Here is a 19,166-nt window from a genome sequence, read left to right as displayed (position 1 = left end):
ACTGCACAGGTCATCATGTATACATTATCAACAGCAAAGTATACACTGTTTTTTTTTTTTATTCCTGCTTGCAACAAAATGAGTGAGGCCAGTGTGGCCAGACAATAGGTAGGCAAGATCCAGATCTTGCCCAGATCTTTGCATTTGAATCTAGTTTGAATTTTGAACTATTTTATTTTACATTTTGTAACAAGTGAGTTTGTCTCATTTGACTGTGCTTATAACAGCTTTCTGCTTCTTTAATTTATGCTCATAATTGTTCTAAAAGTTTAGGATGCTTTATTAAAAATCTTTTCAATTTAGGCTTAATCGTCAAAAAAGCTTGTATATCTGCACTTAAAGCGCTCCTCATGCAGGCATAAGCAATACTTGTCTGTGTAATTACTATGCTTAAGGCTTTAATTGCCCATTTTGCATCTGTGAGCCTCTTTTGTATTGCAGAGTTTCAGAGGCAGAGACTGAGAATATTGTCCTTGGTTTCTACATTACTCTCATAACTATGGATGAACAAGTCAAATCATAAGCTGCTTCTAAAACTGTTTTGCATTTATATGGCATTTTTCACCTGAAAGTACATTACAGAGGTATTAGATTTTTTTCCTGATTTATAAATTGGGAAGCTAATCCCAGAAGGCAAATGAGGCATCCAATGTCACCCAGCCACACGGGGCAGCCTTGCCTTGCACACACAATGCTCCACCAGCAATCGAGAGCAGCTTGTAGCACTGCATCTGCTTTCCTTCTAGTTTAACGTTCCCATAAATGTCAGTAATTTGCTAATATGCATTATTCAGTGTGCAAAGAAAGCCTAAATAAACTGCATGGACTGCATACAGCAAAACACTAGTTTGTAGCTGCTCACAAGACTGACCTCTGGTGATCATACACTACTGTTCTTGCAGCTCTCTGGGGTGAATTCTGGGCTTCTGTGTTTATGTGTTCTTCCCTTCACTGAGTTCATTTAGCAAAATAGGCACATTCCCTCAGTGACAATCCATGGCCAGTGTCAGGCTAATTCCTCACCCAGTTGCTGGATGCAACAGCAGAAAGTGAGGGTCACTCAAGTAATTACGTAATTGCATTACCTCGTGTATGTGACTCTTGGTTCTGATGGTACTCAGACCATTAAACTACAAAAAGTCCTGAAATCAACCTCAGAACCCATGAAGCCAACATCAAAGGACCTCCACTGATAAGCCTGTGCAGTAATGATCAGAATAATTAATCTCTCCTTATCCTCACCTTATAAATGAGATATTTATAGTTTCATGTCTTTCCTGCCTTGTGCTCTTATCCTTGCACATGTGGAGGAAACTACCAAATCTGAACTCTTCTTTCACATCACTTTGTCACAGGTAGCTGATATTGGAACATGCCTGGTGACAGCCATTGCAGTGCCTTGTCAGTCACTTTGCTGACTTAAAGATTTTGTTCAAAGGACATGAACTTGAAATCTTGCTTTCTTATAGGATGCTTTTCCATGTAAAAGGCAGTTCTTACAAAAGACATGAAAACTGAATTTCTATTAATCTGTTCTCTCTCAGATTTCTCCAAATTTCCTTTGAATACCTTTTGCATAACAAGAAACCTTTTCAAGAATTCAGATATTATTCCAGCTGATTCTAAGGCTGTAATTTTGGTGTACTGTATGTTACGGCTGAGAATGTGAAACAAAAGATGTTCTTTCAAGCACTGACATAATTCAAGCTAATTGGAGGCTACTCAAAATTTTCTTCCTGTTTTTAAGGGCCATTGACTTACCCTCCTGAGGAATGATGCGAAGTGTTACACTGAGACCTGCATCTTTAATTAGCTTCACAATATCTGCATGAGGCATGTTAATGATAGACTGGCCATTCACAGCTAAGATCCGGTCTCCGACTTTAAGTTTTGCACAGCGATCAGCAGGACTTCCATCAATTATCCGCCCTATTTTATGGGGTACAGCTAGACAAGGAAGAACAGTCACAGTTAGCTTATGCATCAGTAAGTGGTGGTGCTACAAACAGAAGAGCTAAACTGAGCTAATTTGGGAGAAACTTCCACCTGAATGAAAAGATACTTTGTGCATAAAACACTTGGCCTTATACAATGCCATCTGTATTAAAACAACATAGATTGTGCTAGAAAATCAGAATCTAGATGTGCATGGCATATACATACTAAGTCCATCATCATTTTTATGGTTCAGCTAGTTTACAAACCAGGCACGTAACAAGACAATAAACAGATCAGAAGAAGAATAAGGCATTAAAACACTGAAGGGGATAAATTTTCACATTAAGTAGTAGTCTTAAATTGTCTCCCACCTCTGAGTTTCTAGAATCCTTTTGTCTGTATTTTGTAATACAGCCTCTACAGACATGATTTATTTTATATACAAACAGATTTTACTACTGAAAGTGCCCAGGGTTCACTACATTGTTTTCCTCCTCCACACAAACGTTAATTGATAAGCAGAAATCATACTGAAGATTTATAGAGATGTGCAGTTTTCTAATTAGATGCATGCCAGCATTAATTTGCAGTTAATTATGAGTGTATAGACACATTAACTACATCAAATAGAAGCACACAAATACATACACATTCTTAAAACTGTACAGATCAACTTTGCTGCTTTTGCTCTTTGTGGTTCTCCATCTCCCTGTGTGCTCCATCTGTTCTCTTGTCCTGTCTTTTCCCTCATTTCCTACTGAACTTTCTGATGTTTCTCCTCCCATTTTTACCTAAATGGATATGCTATAACCGACTTTTCCCATCTCTCCATCTCTCCCCCAAAGAATATGGTATTTTTCTTTTTATTATGTAAAATATATTTATCACAATTTCATTTGACTGTTTATTCTATTAATATCATAACAGTGCCTGAGAATTCCCTGCCAATCCCATACTTCAGTCATAGCAAACTTAGCCCAAAGCTGCTCTGCCTTGCTGTCCACCTCCAAATGGTATTTAAAAGCACTTTTTTTCTTTTTAAAATAATATATCCTTAAACATTCTAACATCTAAAGAGAAATTTGAAAAGATGAAGCAAAAAATGAATTAACATTTCCTTGAGATATCTTGGCTATCAATGCTATTATCAAACAAAACACTAACAGGGAATATTTTCAGAATACTCCATCATTGCAAAACAAATTTCTCAATCCCTTGTATGTATTTCCTGAAGGTGATCATGACAAACACAGACTGCACATCTCATGCAAAGTCACAGTATGCACTCCTCACAGTGATTTTTGCTTCTAATAAGGATGAAAGTGTTGCATACAGCGTTATAAATTAATTTTCTGAGAACTAGAAATCTAAGTGAATACTCTGAAATGAAAGCCATAACCAGATTGCAAGCTTATTACAATTATCTTTCAGGCAAGAATGTAAATTAAATTATGACTTCAGTAATACTGAATAGATAAGGCTTGTTTACTTCAGAAATATTTTACTGCTTAGGAAACAGGCAAATAGCTTATCTGAGTGTCTGTGGTCATTCTATACCTTTAAATATACAACTGGCCTCATTTTGTAAAGAACTTGATTTTATTTTGCCCTTGATGCCCAGATTCCTCAAATAAGTAAAAGTGTAAATTGACAGTGAAACAATTTACATTCACAGAAAGCCCTTGATCAAATCATTTCACAAAGCACCACTAAGAGCCATTTAAACTAGGACTGAACCATTGCTGTTGCTGTTATGCAATATAGGAGCTTTCTGAAATTACCCTGCCTGTGCTACGCATCAGTAGAGATCTGAAAATATGAATGCCTTATATGAGTGAGCAAGAAATTGAGTAGGAAGAAAGGAGAAGCACTGCAGATGAGACGTCATAGATAAAATTCCCATGCTTGCCATTGTTAACCCTAAAGATGTTTTTGCTAGTGTAAATAACTTACGTAGGGACACAACTTCAGTAGTAAGGGAAAAGAGGGCAGGGAATCCTGTTTATCTGCCAGCACAATTTCTGTTGGACTTCTTGCACGTGATGAGTGAATAGAGCAGATGTCTGCGTGTTTGTGATTTCTGCTAAAACCAAAGCTGGGTGGGATGGCCATGACAGTCTGATTCAGCTCCAAATCCTGGGAAATGGAAAGGAAAGAAAAAGAGAAGGAACTTTTTTCCCCTATTTCTTCCTTTTAAGCCAAATGGACTTTGCCTGTCTGATGAAGGTAACTAAATGTTCTGGGATCAGTTTGTCCTGCAGTGCTATGAAACAGAAGAGTGCTCACACCTATCAAGCATCTTCTCTACAGCACTTTGGTTTTTGAGGATTTAGTCCTTCTCATTTGAGGATATACTGGTTCAATGCACTGCTTGCTCTCTCCAGTGGAGCTCTGCCCAAGCCTCCTCCTAAACAATAATACCATGGCCATCATGCTCTGCATACGGAAGGGAAGAATTTATTTAAGTACTTTTTGACAGGTATGTGTGCTTCAAATGGGATGCGGATTATCTTATATGCAAGTTTATGAAAGTCTGACTACTACTATGTTAGAAAACTTTTAAGTTTTGAACAGTCTTTGGTGGCAGAATATGTACTGTGAACAGATAAGATGGAGTTACTCATAGGGGATTAATTAGGTAAAAGCTAAGGAACAAAGGTAGACTTGAGCTGTGAATTTCCATGATGGAGAACTTTTATTATTCAGAACGGTCACATCTAAAACTGGCAGTACTGAGTGGGCTGAGTGAAGTGACAGACAAGATTTCACAGAAAGAAATGCAATATTATGCACACGGAGAAAAAATACCCATTGCTAAGATTAAGCAGAGATGGGCCCTAAATTAACTATTACTGCCTAGAAGATCTTGTAATTAGCATGTCTACTTTTCTAGAAAGAACAGGCTTCCCAAGGAGGTGGTGGAGTCACCACCCCTGGAGGTGCTTAAGAAATCTGCAGTGTGGATGCGGCACCAAGGGACGTAGTTTATGATGTAGTTTATGATAGCATGGTAGAGATGGGTTGATGGTTGGACTGGTTGATCTTAGAGATATTTTCTGACTTTAACAATACTGACATTGTAAGATGATTACCACAATAGAACAGTAAATATAATTTTATGAGTTAGGAAAAGAGTAGCAACTGAAATGATGTACTGCTTGTCTGCTACCATGCACCTAACGTCTGAGCATTGCTGATGGATCCAATACCCCCTTCCTGAATAACAAAAGATTGAACTAGGAAAGACTGAGAAAAAGACAATGTGGAGTCAGAAGCAAAAACCAGACTCTGTTCAAAAGAATTGTCCATGAGCACATTATCGTTGATGAACTTGAACAAGAGACAGAGGAGCAATCCTCTGGCCTTCCAGAAGAACAAATGGATTCAAGAAGGGATTAGACAAATCCGTAAGAGCTCACTCCACTATTGCTGCACATTTGTCCCATGTCACCATGCCTGACCAAAGGTAATGTGGAGCTGGTATCTCCCACGTATCTCACTGGCATTGTCCATCATCACAGCTCTGTTCCTAGGAAGCATCTTCTGAGTATGGCATTTCATGAGGGCTTTGTTAACACTTCAGGTCTTTTATTTAATCACACCTTCAGGGTTTTATTTTTATCTAAGCAGAGCAATTAATAATGTAACCTTTTAAAGGAAGTCCCAGATCACTTGACTAGTGATAAATGACTCCACTTGACCTTAAAAAATCTTACAAACTTATTCATACTTCCATTCAGATTTCGCTATAAGCTTCTCTCCAAATGTGCACAATTAGAACAGTGGCACCATGTGCTTGGATTAGACTCTGCAGAGAATTTGATCCAGTAATTTACAGCATTAAAGACTAGTAGGTGATACAGACACTTAGGGTTTTTTTAGCTATTATTCAAGCTAAGAGTGAGTACAGAAGATAAGATGGCCTTTTATAGGACAATTAATTTCTTACTTCTTTCAGACTACGCAGTGGATGAGATTGCAAGAGAAAAATACTATGCATAAACAGTGATCTATACAGACTTCTATTGTTGGAAATAAGGGAAATTAATGAGATACTGCTCATGTGTATACAAAATATACAGTCCTTCAAACCAGATACACATATGTTTTTTTCCTACTACCATCAGATGATCCAAAATGTGATACAGTTGAATAATACATATGGATATCTAATTTAAGGAAAAATAATTATTCCAAGGCCATAACTCTAGACCCAAAGAACCCAGTAGAGAACAGCAGTACTGCAGGAAGAGTTTCTAACAATGGATCTCCAGATGGGATCTAAATTTTTTTGCAGTGCACTTAACAAAAAAGCTGTAACTTTAGGGAGATTTGAATAGAGAGCATCTAAGCTTCTAGGATTTTTGAGGCCATCAACCTCTCTTCCCATATCTCTCCCAGATATTTAAAGTATTTGTGTCAGAAATCCAGCCTGACACAGAGCTTGCACCTAGCAGATGATGCTTTCCCAGAAGGTGGTTAATTGTGCAATGCTCAGCTCTAAGCTTGTCATCAAAAGAGAGCTTAAATTAAATAATTAAGATGAAAAATGATTAAAAAGAATTATTTCTATTTAGGAAGTGGGAAAGGTCTGTTTTCATTAAATAGCAGATAACTACAAATTCACATACATATATTAATATTTTTATTTGATTAAATTACCCACTTTTACTCTTCATAATCAAAATCATAATATTTCCCACACCTTCATATCATAAAAAAGAAATTTAGTGGCTCATATCTGAAGGTCCATATGCTTGGGTCACTTTTACACAAAGCCAGAGCAGCTGTCGGATGCCAATACTTCTAACACTGTTTATTTCAATTAATTTTTTGGTCTTTTGGAAATAAAAATGGCTTCCTCTCACTTGTGAGACTCTTATGTTAGAAATAGTAGATTCTAACAGGATGTTAGCATCAAATAATGATTCTTTTTTCTTTTTTTCATCTAGAATTTTCTTTACTCAATCCTTTTAGTTGTAACTGCTAAGACTATATCTGGTAAAGAGTAACTTCTGTGTTTTTCCTCTACATAGCGTTGAAATGTCAAAAATGATCAGTTAAGGGGGAAAAAATTGAACCTCTATTAAACTCTCTGGAGTATAAATTCTCACAATCTTTTCTAATATTAATGCCTATAGATAATAAACCAAACTAGTGAACCTTCCTGAGCCAGCTGTCCCTTTCAGTGTAATACAGCTGATTACATGAATATTTACTATGTCCTCAATTCTCAAAAGGTGCAAGAGTTTTCATTCAGCTAGCGGACTCCAACATATCAAGTTTCAGTTGGCAGAATATATTAAATGTAAATATCTGTAATTTCATTGCTCCTGAATGATCTGAAATTTGGGAAGATTTAATATGGTAGAATTTCTGTCATGGCTAATTACAGAATCAAGAAAAAATATGTTCCTGAAATGTATGTTTTTTATTAGTCACACTTATTTGGAGAAAAAAAAAACAAACAAACACAAAAAACCAACTACCAGTGGCATGCTGCATACCTACAGAAGTCAATATTTCCTTTTATTTACAAGATGAAAACCTATGACCTGAAACTTCCCTCTGTGTGCTAATACTGAGTATACTGACTTGCACAGCATGACTTTGTCATCAGCCTATGAAGCTAGGAGGCAAGGAGTGCACATAGTTTAGAAATCTGAAGACCTAACAAAAACTGGGCAGCAAAACATTGATGCAAATTGGGTACGTTAAAAGGCTTGTCATCAAAGCAAAATGAACTCTGACAAAACCTTGATTTCTTATCTAAGTTTGTTCTAAATAAACTTACTCAGATTTTGATCTTAGAAAACATATGAGCAGCTCCTTTAGGTTCAAATGACCAATTCATGAACATACTGGAGGACCGGATTCATCTAAAGTGGGTACTGATGTGGTTAAGATCCTCCATGCTTTATTTTCCAAAAATATCAGGTAGCCAATTGAATGATTCATGTAGCAACATGCCTTCAGTGATATAAAAAAAAAAAATCTCTTTTCTCTTTTGCTATTTTATTCTTACTAGTTACAACTATAATTAGAATTGAAAAGGCCTTCCAAAGATCATTGAGTCCCACTGTTTGGACATTTCAGGGCCCACCAGAAATTAAAGCAAATTAATGAGAGCATTATCCAAATGCCTCCTGAACACTGACGGATGTGGGGCATCAATCACCTTGATAAGAAACCTGTTTCAGTGTTTGACCACCCTCACAGTAAAGAAACTTTTCCTAATATGAACTCTGAACCTCCCATGGTACATCTTTGTATCATTCCCTTGTGTTCTGAATTGTATATATTGATTTGAAAAAAATAATACATGAAAAATATCTTTCAGCTTCAAATTTTAATATCAACTAAAGAAAAAAAAAACACGTGGAAAGTGCCTTTTTGAAGCTGAAGAAGCAGAAAAACAACTTGAAACTGAATATCAAAGCCAAGCAGAAATGAGAAACCAGGCCCTTTGCCCATGAGTCCCCATTACGTCCCACAGAAGACACATGTTGCTTGTGTTTTCTCACTGCCATGTTCCAAAGAGCTCCAAGCTGGAGTAGATGGATATCTTATTTCCAAAGCTCTGTCTTTTCAATTTGCAGGTTGATCACAGAAAATGGTGTCCCCAGGCACCTTCATTCTCAGAAAGAAGCATGGGTGAAACTGCAGAACAGATAATTGCCTCAGATCACAGTCATCATTGATCAAGAAACTGTTTTTTATCTCTAAACTGCAACAGGCTCAAAGGAACTTGGACTGAATGGGACTTATTTCAGAACTCTTATTTTCTGTATCCAGCAAAGGCTTATCTTGGATTTTTAGTTAAAATTGCATGTTCTGAGAAATGAGAGAACCTTCTTTCATGTGTTTCTGCTTTCTAACGTTTTTAAAATCCACAGTCATTGGCATAAGCAGTATACAGGCAAATTAAAATCTTTACTTTCTCTTTGGTTAAACAAGAGAAAGATCATACAATTTTTTTTTAAAAAAAATTATTTGTTTATTGGTTACTTCTGAAATTTCAATTTGTTTTCACCTTGTAATTCTGCTAATTGCCAGTAACTGTTAGGGTAAAATACCGGGAAATATTGCCAATCTTCACTGGCAGTTTGCAGTTAATGACATCTGCTTACAGTACACGGTTCTTTTTTACAGAAATTAGGGTGTTCAGGGATTTACAGGGAATCACACGTTCTGTTCCTAGAAGGACCCACATCAAAAACAAAGTAAAAGTAACAGGGCAATGTGAAACTTGTAGGAACAAACACATTCCATCAAGCTCAAGGACAAATTCACTGAGAGCGTTTCTTGACAATTTCCATTTGACTGCAAGTGCTTTTCTATAAGGATGCAGATAGAGAACTCATCATGATGCCCTAAATGCCTTCACAAAGAAAGAGTTTTAACCATAGATGACACACACTACTAAGTATTTTTGTAAATGTAATACAACAGTTAGATTAATTATTTAAGTTTCAGTGACTTCAGCTATAATGTGACACTCACTATTGTCATGTGAGGCAGTGCCACCCCACATGCCACTGCACCTCCAAAGCCTCCCACACTGCTTGTGGCAGGATGGCAGGGACTTGGGGGAGCTCTGCCTAGCAGAACCACATGTGTTGGGAATATTTTTCTTAGGAGAAGCATGAAGGTATTCCTCAAGGTGGGATTTCAGTTATAGGCTACAGTTATTTAACTTGAGCCACCGAGGCCTCCATCACAGCCACAGAACCTGTGAAGATACTCATGGAGCCTCTGAGGCCAAAGTTGTTGGGATCCACATCAAACTAAAAGTGAAAATCTAAGCTTTATAGCTTCCAGGCATTCAGCTGGGCACATGACACTGAATATTTCACAGAAACCACTGGAGCTGACAGAATTTTGACAAACCATGTAGCCTATCTAGCAATAGAAAGTAAGGAGTAAGGTCAAATTTAGGTGGCCCATCTGGATAAGAAATGAGAGCCAAGGCAACCTTTACTCTTGGAACAAAGTCTCAAGGAAAGCATGATAAACTGTACTGGGGCTATGGAAGTTAACCTTTTGTCCAGGAGCCTGGACAGATGAATTTATTTATACATTTATTTGTTTAGACTTCTTAACACTCTGAGATCCTCTGACTCTGTACTAGGTAGAATGACTTGCTGCTGGATGTACCACTCAAACAGAGTTCTTTACTTATGCACTTTATCTTCTTTTGCTGATACGACTCACTCAAACGAATCCTTCTTATCTTTGACCTGAAGATGCTCCCAGTGAGATGACTTCGAAGGCTATGCTATTCCTATCAGCATTTGGCACAACATGACATTATTTTTCTGATCTCTTCTGTCCATTTTGATTCTTTCAGAGCTGCCTTGCAGTTGCTACATGAAAATTTGATTGTGTATGTTTAGGGTATGTCTGCATTGTTTAGCATTGTTTGGTGCTACGTGGGAATACATAAGCTGGCAATAAGTGGCTCTGAAACCAAAAACACTGGAACTATAGCAGAACCTTTGATCAAATTAATATACCAATGTGAGAAGCAAGGTACAAGACATGATGCAATGAAGATGCATATTCTGATATTGATGTCAATTATATTTTGGATATTACTCTCCAACTCCATTGGCGTGCCTTCTGCCTCAGGCAGTGCATTTTGATCAAAGCATTTTAGGTTAATTCAGGCTGGAAGGACCTCAGGAGGTCTAAATATCTGCTGCTAAGCTTGTTTCAGTTTACAATATTCAGTACCAAAGAGCCCAAAACTTGGATGCTATATTCTGGATGGAGTCTAACAAGTGCTGGGTAAAGGAAGATAATCACTTGCCTTCAGTCTATTGGCTGTGCTACTGGCAATACAGTCCAAATTACTTTGCCCAAATAAATATTAGTGAAGGAAAACAAATTTCCCATAAAATTCAAAAGGCCAAAGATTTTTAGCCTGTTTTCATTGCTGCTGACATATTGTCATTTTCAGCTCATTTTTTTTCTGTTAAATTGTTGGTACAGAATTTACCTAGAAATAGTATTTTCTGTTCTGCCACTGTCTACAGTAAATGTCATCTTTAGGTTCATTGCTGCTCTTCAAACTTTGGATTTGAGAGTTTCTTAGTGTCTTGGGATCACTGAAATCCAGTGCAGTTATTATTTGAATAAATTTGTTCGTCACTTGCACAGCCAACTGCCATGTTCAGTTACTCCTGGAGGTGCTCAGCTACTCTCCAATGGGGGCTACCTACTTGCTTGGGAAGAAAGGCATACCGCGATATGATGGAGGTCAGGAGGAAAAGTGGGATCTTGAACCTGAATCTGTTGTGCTCCTTAGAGTATTTAAGTCACAGAACTTTTGGTTGGTTGGTCATTTTCTCTTTCCATCTCCCCCAACCACATATCTTTTCTGTGAAATAATTTTCTGAAAAATTCATGACTAGCTTAGCTGATTAATATGTATGTATCACAATGCCATTTATGGATTTTTTTCTATCTGGTCTTCTGCAAAGAACTTCCAAAGGGCTATTATATTCGATAAAGTTAAAACTCAGAGTCCCAAGTGGCTAATTATCCATGTTTTGTTACAATATTCGTTCTAGCAATCATGGAATTTTGAAATTCAGCTGAGGTAATCTGAAAAGGAACTCTTTAAATAACTGCACGGTCATGAAATACTGCAAAGAAGTTTTCTGAGGTCATTTGCTATTATAAGATACGGCTTTCCATATCTTGTATGCTGTCTTGTGTACTTTTCTCAATGTAGAAGGCTGCAGTGTGGCCCCAATGTCATTTACTTCCTCAGAAATCAGTTTGGGCTAAAGAACAGATTCTTCTAAACATGTTTGGGATGTGGGCAAAGGACTGAATTAGGCTGTAACATGCAAAATGACGAATGGCCTCCTCACTTGCCTTGATTTTTCAGAAGTGGCCAACAGTCAAAGTTTCAGATGGATTTGGTGGAAGAGGGGTATCTCTCTCAAAATAAAGCTTTTTCTGATCCTATTTCCAAGGGACTCTATTCAGCTAGTTAAGCTTCAGGTGCTATTTGAAACACTCAAGGGTGCCTATGTGCCTGTAGTTGCCACTAGATATGGCTCTGCTCTGCTCCAACTGCCTGTGCTCCCTTGATGTGCCTGGTGCATCTCAAATGGCACCAGATGCCTGTATCAAAGCAATGAAGTTGAACCCCAGCAAACTTAAGTTTTCCAAATGGAAAGTGAACTATAATCCTTCAGATTTGATTCTGTATTTATCAACCCCTGTGCTCTGTGGTAACTTCTGTGCTTTTTATGGTCCAGCCAATAAAAAAAAACAATCTCCCTGTGCCTTTCTCTGACAAGTTTTCAAATATTCAAATTTCTTCTGCAGTGCCCTAACTGGACAGGTGCAGTCATTACCTCAGCTTTTATTTCAAATTCCTGAACTTCACCTTGACTAAAAATAAATACATAAATGAATAAATAAATAAATACATTTGCATGTGAATTATATCCTTGGTGGTTACCTGTTGAATGTTTCTTTGGGATGAAAGAACAGAAAAAATCTTCTTTGTGGGTGAATTTTGCTGTACTCAGACATCCAAATGAGTGTACAAAGCAGCGCTCAGAGGCGAGAACAACCTTTGGGTTTCTCCAATACACAGCGGACAAATAGCGTCTCTGGAAACAACCTTGAGGGTCCCTTCAGCTTTAATTAGTGCAGCAATTAATTAGCAGGTGTCAGCTTTTAATTACTTTTTTTTTTCTTTTCTTTTTAAACTTGGGGCAAAACTGGAAAAACAAAGCTGCAAACCATTATTTACTTACTGATTGTGGACCCTGACTCGGGCCTGTTCAGGGAGCTGATGATAACAAAGCCGAACCCTTCGTTCTCCTTGCGGTGGATCACCACGTCGCTGGTTTGCAGGCTGTGGGACGTGAAGCCCTCTGGAGGAGTCGCGTTGCTGCTGGAGACAGCGTGATTGCTGTTAGCGTAAGTCGCGTAGTCACTTCTTGGAGAGCTGTGGTGCGTGGACACAGAGCCTGGGCTTCTGCCATTCTCTGGGCATGGCTCTCCTAAAATATAAGTCATGCCAGTTTTACAGTCTGACTTGCTCAGTGGATCTCAATTTACAGTACATTTGCTAATGCAACATGAATACACTTGGCTGTCTGTGGCCCAGACTGCTGCGAGTATTAAGCTGGGAGCTGTAATAGATGCAGAGAGACAGGAATCTGCACGATTATGCAGAGAATTCAAGGGCAATCAGATAAAGTAAGCATGAATACTCAGTGCTAAGCTGTCTAACAGAAGGGAGAGGGAAGTAAAAGCAGTGGCTATCTGGATGGCTAAATGTTAGCAAGCACCATTCCCTTGTCTGCTGGTGGATCTGTCATCAAGAGGAAAATGTGACCGTCTAATCCAATATAAAATTATTTGTGTTTGGATTAAAATAATTTAAACAAGCAGCTAACATAGAGTAATTAGGATTAGCTGCATAATTTTCCTCTTACAAGTTGATTAGCATGCTCACAAGGCATTTATGGAACAGAGCAGTTATACAATGACAAATAATCACAGTCTTTCTGTGGGTGTTGTCACAGAAGCAGTGCTCATTTAAAGGTTTGGAAGATGCTCTTGTGTGATGAGTTGGAAAGGGCAGAAGGAATAGTGGTATCCTTTACTGTTGTTTTAAAGTAGCAAAACCAGAGAACAAGTTCAGCCTTTAAGGATTAAACACTTTTTTAGTACAAGCATTTTAGCAATTAGAAACAGTAAGGTAAAAGATGAAAAAACAAAAGGAGTAATATTCCTTGCAGATCTAAGTTGTTTACACAGATCATTACATATTGGGATTTAATGCAGAACTTTCAGATAATTGTAAGTAATGCATCTTCTCAACGATGATGGGCTCTGAACGTGCAGAGCTTATGCATGCACATGTGCCTCCTAGGAAGAAAACTCACAGATTAGACCTTCAGTGTGTATGTATTAATAAAATAAACATCATTCAAGGCCAGGCTGCTGTTTTCTCAGTCAAGTGTGTCCTTTAGTAGTCCTTGTGCGACTACGGAATAAAGTGATTAGAGAGAATAAGGAGGAAGAAAAACAAACAATTATTGTACTCCTGTGTTAGAATTGAAAATCTCCAAGAGTTATTGAACCAAATCTGCAACTAAATGCCATAGTCGGTGACAAGAGAGATCTCATTTTCTGGCTGTCATGTTTCAGAAAACTGAATGCCGTTTGTATCAGTATGGCTGCAACAGAAAGGAAATTATCTTACCCTGCAGAATGACCAAGAGCTGGCTTGGACATAAATAAATGCAACTGAAGGCCATTAAGCAAGCATAGGAAAACAAAGATAAAGGAGAAAAAGTTCAAACAGCTACCTGATTGTTAACTCTGCAAAAGATATTCATCAGAAAAATTACATTTTGCTTCTGCCTGTGAAGAAATGGCCTTTCAATCTGTGGTTTCGTAATCAAATTGTGCTCCTGGATGGTGAGAGTCTGTTCCCAGCCTGGGAGAGGTCTGTGTGAGGCGGTGGTCTCAGGCTGGATAATACATGGACATCAGCTGTCAGCCATCAGGTGAGCGCAGGGCAGCCCCAGTGCTCTCCACTCTATACAGCCACCTTGGATGCAATGTGGCTAAGATGATCATACTTCATTTTTCAGTTATGTTCATATCAGTCATTTTTAAAGTATCCCACTAAGCTAATGTTGTAAGACACAAGATTAAAACTCTGTTCATCTATAGAAATGCTTAAATATTAACGAGTTATACACAAAGCTCCCCAGCATGGTGCTCTCAGGAACCCAGGATAACTCAGGTGTCTCACTGGCTTTCTCCATTCTGCATGCCAGGAGACTGGACTGTCTCAGACCCTGAACTTTAACACATACTCTTTTCTAACCCTACATAAATAGCAGAATCACAGAATTATAGGGGTTGGAAGGGACCTTAAGAGACCACCTAGTCCAACCCCCTGCTAAAGCAGGTTCCCTCCAGTAGGTCACACAGGAAAGTGTCCAGATGGGTCTTGAATATCACCAGGCAGACCTGGGTAAGGAGCTGGCTCGCAAGCATCCGGCGCATTACCTTGGTTATTGGCCATTTTCCTAGTGCTTGGGGAGCTGCAGGGGGGCGTCGCGGCAGGCGGAGGGGGCCCTTTCTGGCTGCAGGCCTCTGCAGTTGGCAACAGAAGAAAGTCAGTCCCGCAGCAGCAAAATGGGGCCGCAACGAGGGGCTGCGGGATGAGGGGTGCGTTGAGGTTGGCTTTGGGGCAGGGGAGTGGAGGGGAGCAGCTCAGGCAGCGACAGCAGTCCAGGGCACAGGAGGTGGGCGACAGGACAGGCTGAAGATGTGCTCATTTCTGGTGCCTCAGCAAATTGCACTAACCTTGACCATGTTAGAAACAGCACACTTCTTTCTTGGATAAGGAACAGTAGCAATCCACTTTGACAGATGCTGCTGCACATTTTTCCAAGTTTGTGTGTTCTTCAGTCTATTCTAAAGGTTTTATTTACTTCAGATCATTCATATTGTTTTAGCTTTACTTCCTGGAAGTGTCTGCTTGACGGGAGGAAGTGGCCCTGCTTTCTAGAAGCCATTTCCTCCCTACAGATAGACTTCAGCCAGCTGACCTTGTATTTGGGGCAAAAATCTCCAAATGGCATCAGTGAGACCAGAAATGGGCTTTTAATACGTACGAGAGTGAAATGAGTCCTTGTACTAGATAGTTAACATTCTCTGAGAATTTCTCTGTTTGCTTATACACACAATCAGCATTAACAGCTTTAATTCAATGTGAACATTTTGTCCCAAAAGCAGACAAGAGGAGACAGCGCAGACCAGGACAGCACAGAACAAACCCAGAGCAATCATGGCACACTGGGGCTGCCAGTGGGACACCCACTTCTGCAGGAAGCAACACTCAGCATTAGCGTTTTCATCACAGAAACAAGGGACGCAAGTTTACAACTATTTGTTCTTCAAATGACGGAAAACATTCACTCCTATTTGTCAGCACCTGCTCATGCTGATAGCAGTGAGCTGTTTTTCCCAGTCTTCTTCACTCACCCGTGGGTAGCACCTTTCTCCGCACAGTAAGATTCACCTGCCCGTTTCGGGCAGCATTATGCATAAGATCAATCACATATCGGTGGGTTTTGCCGGCCACTGGAATCCCATCCACATACACCAGTTCATCACCGGGATGGAGGCGACCGTCCCTGTCTGCTGAGCCCATTGCAATTACTGCTCCGATGAGGATCTAGGCAGCAAAGGAACAAAGCCCTGATATATATACAGAGTACACAGACATTTCCCCCATATACACAATCCCCACAATACAGACATTTTCCCTTTCTGTTAAGATACAGTTTGTGACTCAGCAAGATCTGTGTGTTCCTGAAAGCCACGTTCCTGCACTGTAGGTGTGACAGAAGATGTTTTCTTGCTTTTGGTGAGAAGGCGAAATCCCAATCGCAGGATTATTAACCTGTTATCTTCAAATCAAGACAATTTATCTGAGATGGTGAGTTCATATAGCCTAGATTTTGCAGAAAATCTAAACAGATTAGTTCAATTTAATGGTCCTGTTGACTCAAATTTAGTTAGTCTGCATATTTCTTACTTGAGGCTACTTACTGCTGCACTGTGTAAGCACCTGGAGTAATGCGATGTGGTTTAGTGGGCATGGTGATGGAATCATGGCTGGACTAGATGATCTTAGTGTTTTTTTCCAACCTTGATGATTCTATGATTCTATTATTCTATAATGCAGTTGAGGTCAGTTGTGGAAATGACCCCTTGACATAGAGTTTGCTTTGGGACTCTTTAGGGGAAAAAAAAAAAGTGCTATATTAAATATCACTACTCATAAGGAATAATTGCTCAGGTAGCAACTGATTAGCAAAATGAAAAAATGTCAGCTTACTCTGTGCAGATGTTGTTTTCCCAAATCAATATTAAAAAGTAATTTGTATGGGACATATAAGCTAGTAAAAAATCTGTTCAGAATCTTTTAATGACTTTCTCCACTTTCTATGCACATAAATCCACATAATTTATTAGAAGACATATATTTTCCCTGTGGAATAACTGGTAGAAGAGTCAAGACTGATTCTAACAGATCTTGCTCTCTTTGAAAGAATATTAAAGCATTCACAGAGCAAGTTCCAAATTTTCTTTTCTCCTGTTCAGTGGTAGAGTGAGCATAGAATGATGGATGTGACATGCTGTGTGACAATCCACTTTAAATAATAAAAGATAAAGCCGTCTCATATTGCTTTCCATGAAGAGCTGGAAAGGCTGATGTTGTAGTCACACAGGTGGTCTTGTTTTTTGTGGTCTCAGCTGCAGAGTTGGAAGCACCCCAACAGAGTGTTTAAATGAAACTCCCCGTGTGGAGCCTGCAGAATTTTCCCCATTTTCTGTCCTGTCTTTGTCTCACTGTTGCTTAGAAAATGTAGCAAAGACAGAACAAGATCTGGCATTTTCCTGCTTCCTGATGTTATAAGCAATACCAGGCTGAGTTCCCAGAGATGTTCTTTCAGGTTCTCCATTCTGTTCTTCAAACACTGGAAGAATACACCTCAAAGCTTTGGAAAACACTTTGTGAAAAACACAGCTATGAAATATGCAGTTATTCCTCTTCACTGGAGAAGAAATGATCCGTGCAAAGCCAAATTTAGCTGGATCTGCACAAAGTAACTCAAAACCTTTGCATTTGTCTATCTTGTCAAAACTTTTCTTAATTATCTTGAGAAGCTTCTTTAGATTGTAGGATTGTAAGGATTATCTTCCTTCTTTTGCATTACTGGGTATTTGCAGTTTCTTTATAATTGATCCTAGGCTGCCAAAATATTGAATAATTTGTTCATCTTTAAACTTTGAAGAAGCAGAAAGGCAGCTCACAGTATCTACTGCAAAATGCAAAAACTCCTTCCACTTATGACAAATCAAGTAATTACTTCTTATTCTTTTCAATGTCTACAGTGGAGTGTGATTGTGCGACTGATTTATGCAAAAGGACACTGCTGGACAAAAGCAGCAGTGCTATTTTGAACATTGCAGGTAGCTTGTTCACCAAGACAATGGCCACCGTATCTGTTACTGGGCATGTTTAGAAGCAAGTATGACTTCATTCTCCTTTTTCATTTTCCATGTTTGAATTTGCTTCTTATCCACTATGTGCTCTCATTTCATGGCTAAGTAGTTTCCATAATAGCTATAAATTCTACAAGCAAAACACAAATTAAACAAAATATTTATCAGGATTATATTAGCAGGTATGAGATTACTTTGAATGCATAAGGAAAAGGATGATGACATTTATGGCAATAAAGACTGTGTTGTAGAGAAAAAAGGTAATTTTCACCCACTGCTTCAGATTAAGCATGCAAAATGGTGGGATTAGGAAGATTGTGACATAGCATAATCTGAAGTTTGGGTTTTATAACTTATCCATGTTAATGTCTGTTTTGGTACTGAGTTTCTTTGTGACACTTACTAACTATTTGACTTTATGTTTCAGTTTCTCTCAATGTAAATAGAATAGATTCATGGGCATGCAATAAACTTTACGAAATAGACATCTAAGGTGTGATAAATCTCACCTAATTTTAAATGTCTGGATTCAAGATAATCTTCTGAACTCTACCCAATGCTAAAAATAGGAGCTCCTAATGTGTGGTCTGAATTACCCTAACATTCTGCTCTGTAGACTTCTGTTATGTCTTAGAAATGTCTCTTTCTTGGCACTGAGCACAAAATACTGCAGGTCGCTCTAAAAGTAATGCCTCCTATTTATTTCCATGGAAATGACAACAGATGCAGTGAGAGCCGTAGCAGTGTTTGATAGTGCAAATTCTCACCTACAAAAAACTATTTTTCAACACAGTCACCACCATTAGCTGTTCGTTTTTGTCAGTGATGAACAAGAGCCAGCATTTTACACGCATGAAAATCTGTACCAGCAAAGATGCCCCACCGTCGCTGTTGCCACTGCTGAAATTTAGAACAAATCACACCACTGCTCTCACATCCACCATAAACATTCAGCAAGAGTCAATCAATGTCAGTGATTTTATCTGCACATAGGAATTCAATGACACATCTTTGCTTCATACACACTGCCATGCCAGATGCCGTTTTGTCAGACTGCCCTGCACTGCCATCTTTCACACAGCAACAAAATGTAAGGGAATATTGGTGGGAAGGTTCAATCTCTACTGCAATACCTCCACCTACCTCTGACATTGTGG

General features: G+C 38.8%; 1 protein-coding gene across 8 annotated transcripts in view; it reads right to left on the bottom strand.

Annotated features, from left to right (window-relative positions):
- Nucleotides 1-19,166, bottom strand: part of MAGI2 (membrane associated guanylate kinase, WW and PDZ domain containing 2) — a 719,944-nt gene that overhangs the window by 47,552 nt on the left and 653,226 nt on the right. For 6 of the 8 annotated variants that reach the window (XM_048953442.1, XM_048953452.1, XM_048953482.1 and 3 more), the window contains 4 exons: nucleotides 15,979-16,171; nucleotides 14,998-15,084; nucleotides 12,720-12,968; nucleotides 1,762-1,947 (listed from right to left, as the gene is read on the bottom strand). In XM_048953442.1, coding sequence (XP_048809399.1) covers nucleotides 1,762-1,947; nucleotides 12,720-12,968; nucleotides 14,998-15,084; nucleotides 15,979-16,171 — 715 coding nt within the window. The remainder of the gene's footprint in view (nucleotides 1-1,761; nucleotides 1,948-12,719; nucleotides 12,969-14,997; nucleotides 15,085-15,978; nucleotides 16,172-19,166) is intronic. The other 2 variants (XM_048953502.1, XM_048953458.1) reach the window with 1 other exon arrangement.

This window comes from Lagopus muta, chromosome 1 (assembly GCF_023343835.1).
Source record: "Lagopus muta isolate bLagMut1 chromosome 1, bLagMut1 primary, whole genome shotgun sequence".
NCBI classification, from domain to species: Eukaryota; Metazoa; Chordata; class Aves; order Galliformes; family Phasianidae; genus Lagopus; species Lagopus muta.
Note: the sequence above shows the minus strand (reverse complement) of the source record. Positions and strands in the feature narration are given on the sequence as shown.